General features: G+C 35.8%; 2 protein-coding genes across 2 annotated transcripts; one reads left to right on the top strand and one right to left on the bottom strand.

Annotated features, from left to right (window-relative positions):
* The first annotated feature begins 2,788 nt into the window (after positions 1-2,788).
* On the top strand, positions 2,789-4,954 carry LOC107189393 (ribonuclease H1). Its single transcript, XM_015577918.1, has 7 exons — positions 2,789-2,989; positions 3,225-3,382; positions 3,470-3,616; positions 3,678-3,783; positions 3,987-4,117; positions 4,419-4,683; positions 4,763-4,954. Exons 2-7 carry the CDS (start codon positions 3,282-3,284, stop codon positions 4,841-4,843), a joined length of 831 nt encoding a protein of 276 aa, XP_015433404.1. The 5' UTR covers positions 2,789-2,989; positions 3,225-3,281; the 3' UTR covers positions 4,844-4,954.
* Positions 4,955-8,272: 3,318 nt separating this feature from the next.
* LOC107189396 (cell cycle checkpoint protein RAD17) lies at positions 8,273-10,914 on the bottom strand. The gene is made up of 9 exons (XM_015577921.1): positions 10,857-10,914; positions 10,366-10,762; positions 10,088-10,244; positions 9,892-10,014; positions 9,641-9,819; positions 9,484-9,573; positions 9,224-9,414; positions 8,565-8,683; positions 8,273-8,426 (listed from the first exon to the last, which is right to left on the bottom strand). Exons 1-9 carry the CDS (start codon positions 10,869-10,871, stop codon positions 8,315-8,317), a joined length of 1,383 nt encoding a protein of 460 aa, XP_015433407.1. The 5' UTR covers positions 10,872-10,914; the 3' UTR covers positions 8,273-8,314.
* Positions 10,915-12,464: the final 1,550 nt, after the last annotated feature.

The raw sequence follows: 12,464 nt of genomic DNA, 5'->3' as shown, positions 1-12,464 counted from the left end.
TGACCGTAGTTCGTTATTCTGATAAAAATCAGTAATTTAATAACGGGCAACAATGTTACTGTTAATGAATAATTCTCTTTAAAAAGCCCGAAGAAAAATTTACGTATGGAAACTGACAGAATTATTGCCGGAAAAAAATCATAGCTTGCGTTAAATTAAGAAAATAATAATCACCAATACATTGAATGGAACTCGCCCTTTCGAAAATTCATCTGCAGTTTGCAAACCAATGTCACTAGGTCACTGGACCGATCCTGGTCATTGACGGACGAAACGGTTTATGGCAGGGTACCGCCCAGTCCGCAGGTGATTGCACGTATACCTTACCAGCCGAAGTTAAGGGTTGTAACGTCAAGTGCGTTCGGCTTATTCCACTGAATATGTATTCACTTCACTGCACGACTACTAACACTGTTCACCCGACTCTATCACTTAATGTATTTTTAATCCAGCGTGTTGTTCTTACGTTACGAAAATTCGTAATCCCGAAAGGGCTGATTGTTTTCAATTTATCAGATGTTTCACGTAGTCCAACGCTTGCACAGCAGCAGCCGCATTTCATTCGTGAACTGAACATCTCTGTCGTCCGATTGCTAACCGACTGTCAGAATTTTACCGAAGGAGCTTCCTCTGCCCTCAAATATGTAGTTTCCTATCGTTACATTGTGAGTTCACTCACATCACGGCAACAAGCTTTAGGTAAAAAGAAATCAGCGTTTTAGGAGAACAAGTGTTTTGCAGAAGTGCAACGAGTGAAGCGTCATGCAGTTTCACCGAAGCGCTTGAAAGGGTCTGAAGAGAAGAGACCACCAACGTACCCATTGCTTCGAAATAGACAGCAGAAATACGTTGTTTTGTTTGAGGAGCAGAAAAAAAATTTCCTGGACACATGTTGAGTTGACACTGCTTGGCTTTGTCCGAGCACCTTAGCAGAGGCCGAAGCGAACGTTTCGGTTATTTACGGCCTAATTGCTTCGACCTCATAGCAGACGTGAACTCACAAGGGAACCTCCTGAATTGACAATCGCTGATTATTATACAACTCTGTGAAATTGCAGTTCTTATAAAAATATTTGATACGTATTTCTTTTTAGCTGCTTTCCTCCACGTTCAAGAGGTGAAAACAGCCCTCCATAGTAATAGAACCAGGCGCTCCGCTATTACGGTTGATTACTGTGTTTTGATTACTAGATTACGTGGTTACCCACGGGGTGTTGTGGCGTGGCCAGAGTTTCTTGAAACACCAATTCCGTTGAAGAACAGGTGTCTCCCCCACTACTTTTAGACTCGAATGTCGGGGTATAAAAAGGGACGCGTACAACTCATCCGCGGGTCATGAGTGATTAGTGATTAGTGGCACATGAGTGACCCAGAGGAAGGGATTTTGATATCCCCTCCAAGGCCACGAGGCTGGCGTTGTAGTGCCTGACCTACACAAAGACCAAGGGGTCTAGGAGTGGCGTTACCTGGGGTTCTGTTTATCCCGGCTTTTCCACCCTTCCCAACTTTGTTAGGCCCAGGCCACTTCGAGGGTTCGAGTGTACTTCCCTTTAGGATTCGGAGAGTCATTAGGTCGACCCATCTCTACCTAGTTTATAAGCTAGTGGAGTTGGAACGTCAGCTAATCATACATCCTTCGTCTCCTCAGATGAGTACCAGCTCACTCTTGTCTTCATCTAGAGGCCGAGCCTGTACAAATGGGGATTTCATCGGCGTAACATCATTATCGAAAGAGAGATCGATCGCCTAATCACAACTCCGCTGGATTAAAAATACATTACGTGATATAGTCGGGTGAACAGTGTTAGTAGTCGTGCAGTAAAGTGAATGCATATTCGGTGGAATAAGCCGAACGCAGTTGACGTTACGACTCTCAATTTTGGCTGGATGCATATACCTATGATCACCCGCAGACTGGACGCTACCCTGCCATAAACCGTTTCGTCCGTCAATGACCAGGATCGGTCCAGTGACCTAGTGACACTGGTTCGCAAACTGCAGATGAATTTCCGAAAGGGAGAGTTCTAATCAATTTATTGCTGATTATTATTTTTTAATTTAACGCAAGCTATGACTTATTTTCGGCGATAATTCTGCAAGTTTCTGTACCTAAATTTTTCCTCGGGCTTTTTAAAGAGACTTATTCATTTTCAGTAACATTGTTGCCCGTTATTATAAACTACTGATTTTTATCACAATAACGAATTGCGGTCACTCTCGTTCCTTTTCTGTTGCATTACCTTTTCGTTAATACGTTATTTGAAAAGGAAATTTACAAATTCCTTAACCTCTCTCTTCAAATAATTATTCTCGATTCTGTTTAAAAAAATAACCGTGTATCCGTCTTTTTACGTTACAAATGATTGTCCTACACTAATGCTTGATTCATTAATCACTTTAAATGACAAACGAAACATAATAAAAAGTTCGATTTTATTTGTTACGTCTTTTTTATTTGCTATTACATACAGTTTCCTGCGACGCATACCGACTTGCTTGTTCGGAGCTTTGTAGTACAAACGCAGTTGAGCGCAGCCTATAGCCAACGTTTCCGCGTGAACGCCGTCGGCAGACTCGCGCTCGGATTGGTCGTTTATGTCAGATTTTCGTTAATATCTCATTAACAAAGCTTCAGCTAACATTTTTGCTAAGGAAAAACTTGTTTCAAATCACCCAAAATCACCTCACGAGTCTCCAATTTCCAGTCCTCCAACATTTTTGTTTCACCCTCTATATGTGTACTATACGTTGCGTATTTTACGTGCCTCTTACTGGCTGTGATGTGTCGTAGACGTGCAGTCGGGGGCCTATGAAATATATGGGTGTATCATACAATTTGGATGAAGCGTATATTTTGTTTTTAGTATAAATTTATAAGAATACTCACAACTTTTTGATAACTTATTTATCAGGGTATAATGAGGATTAAATGAGTTATATGTACGTACAAATTATATTAGTGTGAGTCCATTAGACCCACCTTGACCAGGTAAGGGTTAATACTATTATGGAATCAACTTTTTCCCAGTATAACAATAAACCAACAATTTTTATGTAAAATTTATTTTTTCTGTTAAGGATTTGATTGAGTTTAAAATAAATTTAAATCTTATATAAAATTTTTTGATTACTTTATTTTATTATATTTTACACATTGATATACATTATAAATAAATCAAATCCATAGTTTTATTTTAACACATTTTCTGTATTTTCTCTTTCAGATGAATATTATAATTTTAAATCATTTTAAGTTGTGAATAAGCAATAGCAGATATTAAATGTTTATAAATCCAATCTATCGTTTCTTTAATACATGCAGAATGGCTCCATCTTATTATGCAGTTGCTAAAGGTCGTAATCCAGGGATTTACAATACTTGGTATCAAATTTTGATTTTTACAATGTGTGAGTGTATTCTTTTTAACATATTTTATATAGAGTATATGTAATTCCTGTTTTTAATAAGGGATGAATGTAAGGCTCAAGTTCACCAATTTACTGGCCCTTTATTTAAAAAATTTCAAACAAAACAAGAAGCTGAAAACTTTATCGGTCAGAATCCAAATTCAAGTACATTAAATAACAGAACTGGAATATCTGGTACAAGGAAAAGGTACAGTACCTATTAAATACTTGTAATAGGAAATTATAATTTCAATATTTCAACTTTTTAGATCACAGTCATTAAGAAATACAGTTATAAAGAAACAGTTTCCTACAAAAAAACGGAAAATCATGGTTCTAGACACAGTTCCAAGTACTGCATCCACAGAACAGAATGTAAGTGTTTATTATACTAATTAAATAATAGTTTTTATAATAATGATAGTATATTATTTATACTAGCACTAGTATAATAATTATTTTTAATATTAGTATTCATACTAAAATTTTTTTCTCTAAATATAATACTCGCTTTACTCTTTAGTACTGTTGTAGTATTATAGGACTAACTTTATTCAATACTTTTTTTCATTATTTAGATAGTGTCTTCAGACTTTACCATTGACATTGATGGTTACGTAAATGTATATACTGATGGAGCATGTAGTTCAAATGGTGGTCCAAATGCAAAAGCTGGTATAGGTGTCTGGTTTGGGGATGATCATCCTCTGTATGTATCACTACAATTTTCCGTGCATTTAATTTATCAGGAACTATTAAGTTATGTTATAAATAACTTCCATTCGCTTTTTAATATTTCTTCTCTTGAAATAATTTGTATTTAATGCAAGTCTATTATGTATTCTTTAGTCTCATTAATACACAATTATAAAAATTTATTGATTAATCGTTCTAGGATAGGTTACAAATTTTGCTTTGAAAAATAGATTTACTTTGCAATAGATGGAACTTACGACTCAACTTAACAGACCTTTTTTTTTAAAAAATATTTTATTCCCTGATAATTACAGGAATGTATCGCGACCAGTTGTTGGTAGAGCAACTAATAACATGGCAGAAATTCAGGCTGTAACTGTTGCTGCAAGAATAACAAAACAAGCAGGTATCAAGAATATAAAAATTATCACAGACTCAAAGTTTTTAATTAGGTGCATCAACGAATGGATGCCAAAATGGAAAACTAATGGATGGAAAACTGTAGGCAATAAATCTGTTATAAATAAGGTTGAACTCCTAGAAATGGAAGATGCACTCAAATCCTTAAATGTAGTTTGGGTATGACGAATTTACAATTATGTTGTGTATACTTCACTTTAATTGTGTGTCTTATATTGTTTCTTTTTAAATAATATAGAAACATGTTAATGGTCATATTGGAGTGTATGGTAATGAAATGGCTGATAAATTAGCAAGAGCAGGTTGTGCACAATACTGAAGGTATCTATTATGTAAATAATATAAAAAATTTAATAGAAATATTGTTTTATTCAATAGTTACAGTGTATTATTCATTTTATAAATTTAATCTTTTGTGATAAACGACAAGTCGAACAATAAAGACAGTATTATGAAAAGAATATATGAATTTGTCTTAGTAGGTACATTTCAAGTTACTCTCTGCTAATTTTTATGCAGTTTACATCAATTCTCCTTTATTGTTTTACATACATCTTCAAGGTTCTCTGTAGCTTCGTCTTCTGACTGTGGACATATTTTCTTCAAGAGAATATATATATCTTCTGGTGATATGTGCAATGTCAGAAGTTCCATTATAACACTGAAAAGAAATCTGTCAAATCTGATAATCTAAATAATTTAGAATAACCTTTTCCATAATATTTCATAATTATTCTAACACGTTTTTGTACGAGTTCATTTAAAGGATATTAAAGAAAATTAACACAACATAAAATATCAACATAAAAGGATGTATTATTAACCCTAAAACGGCACTGTTGCTTTTTTGAGCATATATGACACTGTGGGGTGGCGGGCAACCCAAAATAAAATCTAAATATTATAAATACTATTGAACATTTCTGAAAAATCGTTTTTCTATTCTTCTTAAGACATCTTAAAAAAAGATAACTGCAACATGTTTTTTCATTTACAGAAAGGAAATCAAAATGTATAAGTCATTTTGAACTATATGCTAAAAGAGTCTTTGATTCATATGTTTTCTTTACAATGCTTTGGTGGCTCTTCTAATCACTACATATAGTTTAGATGGTCAGAAGATATACTTTATACCTTACCTATGTGGCTTAGAAGAATAATTTTGCAATTAGTAATAGTTTTCTGTGCTAACTTTGCAATTTCAACAGATTGAAATTTAGTGCTCAGCACAGAAACTATATGAATATAAAACGCATGCTAATTTCCCTTTCTTGTCTTTCTTTCTATAGAAAAATGCACATCTACCACCTGGTTTTTTCATAGTTTGTGTAAATTTTGGTACCTCAGACTTAAATACACCAGCAAATAATGTACATAGTTCTCCGGATATAATAGCGACTGATACAAGGACTTTGAGATGGTTTTCTATTAGAGCTAATGATAATTTTTTCCTGTCAGGGTGTTTCACTGATAGTTGTATGCTTAATAAAAAATTTGAGGCTCTCACAGCCGAGCATCATACAGTTATTACTCTTGTGACTTTCAGGTGTAAGCCATGTAACTGTGGATTTATTTTTCCAACATTGCAATGCTTGCAAAATGTTGGGAAAACAATTCTACAAGGACACGGCTTACACCTGGAAGCCTCAACGGTAATAAATGTAATTGTGTGTTTAATTTACATATTATAAATGAATTTACAGCGGCAATATTCTACATTTCATAAAATATCTTTTCTAGCACTCATGGCTGCAATTGGAGCACCCTCAAAGATACAAAAAACAATTTCCACAAATTTGTTAAATTTTCCTTGGTGGACGATTTAATGCATAGGTAACACTGTTCCTACTGAACTATTATATTGGAGTAAATGTAATGTAACATGCGCAATTTTCTTTTGTCATACCTTTTGAACCATGATAGTCCTATGCCTCGGACAAAGTGCATATTACTCAGGACCATCGCTTCTACAACATATCCTAATGTTCAGGTCATTGGACTTGAAGTCCCCTTTTCCAGATAATTACCTAAACTTTTAATATTGTAATATTTTTACATTTTTAAAATAACTATCCACAAATTTTTTGAAGATAATCCATCACAGTTAAGACACAGTTTTGTTATGTTACAGACACCATGGGGTCACTGGCAACCCCAAGGCTTATAAAACTAATGAAAATATACACGAAATTCATGTTTCTTTGTTATTTCATAAACTATGGTACAAATTAGGAGGGTAAACAAAAATTTAATGTTCTAATGTTTATTTTCATCACTAGAGACAAGATTAAAGTTCGATGGGTTCACCGGCGATCCCACAATGTTGGTCTAAGGTTAAAACTGTTTAGAGTAATTGAAGAGGTTATACTTGCACATTTAATAAACAATTACCGATAAACGCCTGGAATTGCTGTAATTCCTGCTAATTCTGCTAGAGTCATTAATTCTACTTGATGTGTTTGCGACAATGACATCTTATTCATTAGAAGTGATTGATAACGGTTAATAACGACTGAGACAACCGAACAACCACCGATCACTGATGCCAACAGTGATGCCAGGCCAGAATAGTGGGTAAACCGCGCGAGCGCTTACCCTCTCCATGCCTCCCGTGGGTATTTTACACAAGCATATTCTAGCCTGTCCGTGAGCTCTGCCCCCACTACGTCCTACTCGGCGACTCACCAACACAAGCGTTTTCTACCTCTGTCGTGTGCGCTCTGCTTCGGGTGCCTCGGCAAAAGTCTACGTCACGCGTTTACGACGCGACGGCCGAGTGGCCCAAGCCAGGTTAAAATCCCGTATCCCAAGCAATCTAAACGCCGAGAGTCGAGAGCAGCATGAATTCTCTAACGCCCTCATGACGAGGACCCCGACCATAACCCCGTTTGAATCCCGATGCGACGCTTTTACTTTTTATTTTTAATTATTGTGTAATTTTAGTTTGTAATTTGCCAGTAAAATAAAAGATTCAAAAATATTAATTTAAGAAGCATTTTACAAAAATGGGAGATGTATTTATTACTCTTTAATATTTAAATTTTATATTACACAAATACATATTCTCTTATATATACTATAGGTAAATTATTCTTACAATTAGATGTTACCTTCATTCTAACTATTGCAGTACATACATATGAAAACATTGGAAGAAAAATCCATCACATTAATATGTTACGCCAGTTAAATGAAAGCTAGGAAGATATTAATTTCAGAAACGTTTCATTGTCATATTCGGTAGTAGTACTATTATTCCAATTGCGGTTTAAACTATGTGCATACGTTTTTCAGATATAAAAAAGTAAAGGACCGACGCTGAGAGCAGCATGATTTCTCTCACGCGCTCGTTCATGATGAAGACCCTGTTGGTATCCCGATGCGACGGTTTTAGTTTTTATTTTTAATTATTCTATAATTTCACTTTGTAATATGTCGGAAAAAGAACAATTTCGAAGATATTAATTTGAGAAGCATTTTCAAAATACGATTTTTGTATTAATGATATATTTCGCGTTTCTAAGAACCGTTGCAGTTGGTCCACGCACATGTGATGTTAGTGGTCCTTTACTTTTCTATGTCTGAAAAGTAGTATGCACATAGTGTAAACCGCAATTGGAATAATAGTACTACTATCGAATATGACTATCAAGCGCGTATATACTTAGGGTGAGACGTATCTGACTAAAACGCTTGAAATCATCTTGAATATCTACGTAAAGGTAAAAAATACATCTAAGAGAAATACATAATGCACCCTTCTTATTTGCAATTTCAATTTCTATGGGATTTATTCAATAACTGCTTCCATATCAATATCAAGTAATTTTTCCGTTGCTTTAGATTTTGAGTTAATAATGGATTCGTACCATCGAATTTCGGCGGCCGCTAAACTTCTTTGCCTGTATACAGGGAAGGTTACGTTACAGTTGTATACTAATGTCATGCATAATTATTGTTATGTAAATGCAGAATTTGTTAATATTTATGTCACTGCTATGTAATATTACTATTACGTTATCAAACCTTTGTATACTAACATTTCAGTTCGTTCATTCTGTGGTTTTCTAACGGGATTCCACCCGGAAATTGGATTTACATTCGCTACCATTACACCTCGGACACAAAACGATAACGTAACCTTAGTTAAATTAGGATCCTAAAAATATTCATGTTAATCACATAAAATTGCAATTGTCTTAGAAACGTTTTCATGTAATATGTATAGCAGTGACTACAAATATAATAAGACTAGAGATGCCTTTTCGTACCTCCTTATGCATCCTACATGTATGTGTAGTGCCAAGTGTTTCATATTTTTATGGTAGGATAGAGCAGATGGCGCTTGTTCTCGAGGCACTGATTCATGACCCCTTGACAACAATGGCATCCATAGTCTTATATCTGTAGTCACTGACATATATCGTAAGTTATACCTTGTATAATATGATTCTCTCGCTGCGCAAATCAAAGACTGTGCCGCTCTAAAGAACCGCCACGTCAGTACGTGCAATCTGTAGATCGGTCCTCACTGTTGATGACGCCCCGGGGCCATTCACACACGCACCGACACGGCGGTTCTTTAGAGCAGAACGTCCTTTGATTTTCGCAGTGAGAGAATCACCCTGTACATATAATACCTTGTAAAATGGAATGTAAAAGACTGTATAATTAAATGTAATAAATATAACAAACATACACGCCATTCAGAATTTAAAGTGTCTGCTAAACTTAAAATATTTGCACAGATATTCACTTCCTCTATGCCTCTGATAGTGTTCAAATAATTCTCTTGAAGAAAATTTAAGAATACTGTCGCTTGCGATTGAAAATAAGATGTAATATTATCAGGATCATGAACAAATTTCCATGAATTTCCATTCTGAATTTCTGCAAATATGTGTTACTAAGTATTGCATTCCTAAAAATTGTTGTATCTTATATAATATTGTATCATACTTTTTGGATTAATTACTTGTCCAACTCCATGCAGAAGCCCTAGAGTTGTTTCTCGAACATTGCATTTCTTTTCTTGTTGTTTCTCTGGTACTAGTAAACATAATATTGAAAGATGTGTTTAAAAGTGAAATGTATTTTTATAACTAACTGCACACACCTTTCAATGAAATGAATATAAGATTGATGATAGCATTTCTGATATCTCCTATACTATTTGACATTATTTCATCAATTTTGTCTTGTGAGACACATATCATGTGATCAGCAATTGAATTTAATATACCCCCAATTCGTTTCAATGCACTTTTCATTGCAGTTTGTGTAACAGGATTTATTCTAGATGGTAAACAATGAAATAAGTACACTTACTCAATAAAATTAAATAAAATATTGCATTTGAAAACTCACTTGATTAAATCCACACCAAATTTTTCTCTTATATTTGGAGGAAATAATGTTTGCAATAACCTTGAATTTCCTGTTTCTGTACATACAAAAACTATAGGTTCTTTACCCATTTCAAAGTATTTTCTGAAATTGTCTTGAAGTCAGAATTGTTATTAAAAAAAAATGCATAAAATCTAAATGCTACTCTGTTGCTTACTCCAGTAGGGAGAAGAAGCTATCCTTATCTTGAATGAAAACATTTGGGAAATCCTTTACAAGGAGTAGACGATTGTGACAATTACTCAAAACTGAGCTGTATCTAGTAGCTCTAATTACAAACTCTTCAAATCTATCTGCTTGTCTCGGTACCCTATCTGAATGAAGATAGTAGTGGTTACAATATTGTTATTAAAATGATTACTTTCTAATTAGACATTATTCATAATATTGTTTTTAATTAAAAGACAAAGTTCTTTTTTGTAAAGAGAATGTTACTATTTTCATCCATTGCTTGATCAATAGGAGTAATCCATTCTGTAACATTAAAACCATTTTCTTTGGAAATTACTCTTAATGCTGCTGTCTTTCCGCAGCCAGATACACCAGATAAAATTAATGCACAAGGTCTGCCTTTTCTAACTTTATATTGTAACCAGTCTGCAATCTCTTGTTGTTTTTGCCTGCTAACTACTAATTCAGAAGGCTTTTTTGGTTCAGAAGCTTCCAGTAAAGCAAACAAATTGCTTGTACTTTTCTTCTGAGGTATAATGTCATAGCTAAATGAAACATCGAATGTATTCCTTTCTAATGTCTGCGATAAAGTACTTTTTATAGTTGAAGATTTTTTTAAAGGTTCACAATCAAATGATGGCATAACCCAACTTTTATTTTCCTAAAAAAACCATAAGTTGTATTAATGCCTGTATAGAATACTTATGTGCATACGTATGCATAAATGTTTTATTGAAAATTTTGTAAAACCGTACCTTTGAGTTAGCCATCTTACGATGTTATGTACATTCACGCGCAAACTGCAAACTTGACTTCCGTTCGGGGAAACGCGGCGTAGGCCAGGGCAGAGGACGGCACTCCCATGTTACGAATCGAACAGTGTTTGTAGCGCCACCACAGTTAAAAAGCGGAAGTGGTGAACCAAACTGCAATATGGTGGGTATTTCAAATAAAAATTGAATACTTGAAAAGTTAGTCTGGCCAAAATTTTCTCACGATTTCTCATATTGTCTAAATTCATAGAGAAAATATGAAAAATGTTTGTTTTTTTCATATAGACAATATGAGAAATCATGAGAAATGAAAAAACTTACTGTATAAGGAAATTCATAAAAGGTGAAAGAAATAATTGTATACAATGTATATGTGGTAGTAAATAAATTTATTCATGATTAAAAAAAAGAAAAAAAGAAATATTTCTGTGCTGGAATGAACATTTATAATCCTGTTCTGCAAAGTGTCTCCAACAAACTACTCGCTTGACCAATTCTTTATGGCTCAAAGAAAGGAGTTTTGGATTTTTGACCGCAGCAACCCATTTTCGTGCTACATCTTCCTTCTGGGGAAAATGATGCGAAGGATCTTTAGATTTAGATGGACATGGAGGAGCAACACATGTGGACTGATGTTTGATGTCGCCACCGACGAGGTATATGTTGGGTTTTACCAGTACGGGTGACTGGCGTAACTGGAGAGCAGCCAACTTGCTCAGAACGGTGTAGAGGACCACGAGGATATCACTGAGTTATGACACGTGTTTGTAAAAGAAAACATTATTCATCCCGAGATCGGGAGCGGCGGATAGAGACAGACGTGCGTCTCTACCGAGAGTCGAAAGTCGAGCGCGGAAAAAGAAGAGGAAGAAGAGAGCGAAGGCGTCTCGACTCTTGGTTATATATGGCCCGAGGTTGGCGCTGCCAACCTTGTTGGGGCAGACTCCCTAGGCGAGTGTCTGGGGGAATTGCGCAGTGGCGCTGATATCCTCACACACTCCCCCTCGAGTGTACACGATATTTATAAGATTTTGATAATTACAGTATTTATAATATGTACATAGTTTGGTGTTCGCTCGCTTACAGTGTCCTTAATTACTACGTCCAGTGGCGAAGGTGACGCGTTTCTTATTTGCGTACGTGCGCAATTCGCTGCCTTTTGTCGCGACGGCGGGGTCGCCGGCAGCTTCTGTGTGTGATTCGCGGATGGTGTATGCCGGTTTTACATTCTCTATGGAGACAGCGCGGCTTTCCGTTTACCTCGATTTCGACGACTCTGTCGGTTGTGCGTTTTAGCACTTTATGAGGACCGGTGTATGGGCGTTCCAATGCTTTTTTAGTGGTACCCGCGCGGAGGAACACATGCGTGCATGTGGCGAGGTCTTTGAAAAGAAACGCACGTTTCTTGTGCCGTTGTCCCACTGGGACAGGTTTCACCTTTTGCATGTGCGCGCGGAATTCCTCGATGAACGCCCTTGGATCCGAGTTGGAAAGCTCGTCGTCGGGGAGGACAAATTCTCCCGGAATGCGCAACGTGGTTCCGTAGAGGTATTCGGCGGGTGATGAGCCGGTGTCCATCACGTTGTTTCG

Source organism: Dufourea novaeangliae, unplaced genomic scaffold (genome assembly GCF_001272555.1).
Source record: "Dufourea novaeangliae isolate 0120121106 unplaced genomic scaffold, ASM127255v1 scaffold158, whole genome shotgun sequence".
NCBI lineage: Eukaryota > Metazoa > Arthropoda > Insecta > Hymenoptera > Halictidae > Dufourea > Dufourea novaeangliae.
Note: the sequence above shows the minus strand (reverse complement) of the source record. Positions and strands in the feature narration are given on the sequence as shown.

What these genes read in the sequence shown, in the direction of transcription:
- LOC107189393 (XM_015577918.1), top strand. Translation starts at nt 3,282, where the DNA reads ATGTTTATAAATCCAATCTATCGTTTCTTTAATACATGCAGAATGGCT. An exon ending in CCAGGGATTTACAATACTTG is followed by an intron (nt 3,383 to 3,469) that starts GTATCAAATTTT and finishes GTTTTTAATAAG; the next exon opens with GGATGAATGTAAGGCTCAAG. An exon ending in AATCCTTAAATGTAGTTTGG is followed by an intron (nt 4,684 to 4,762) that starts GTATGACGAATT and finishes TAAATAATATAG; the next exon opens with AAACATGTTAATGGTCATAT.
- LOC107189396 (XM_015577921.1), bottom strand. An exon ending in AGCTTCTTCTCCCTACTGGA is followed by an intron (nt 10,015 to 10,087) that starts GTAAGCAACAGA and finishes AGACAATTTCAG; the next exon opens with AAAATACTTTGAAATGGGTA. An exon ending in TTTGGTGTGGATTTAATCAA is followed by an intron (nt 9,820 to 9,891) that starts GTGAGTTTTCAA and finishes TTTACCATCTAG; the next exon opens with AATAAATCCTGTTACACAAA.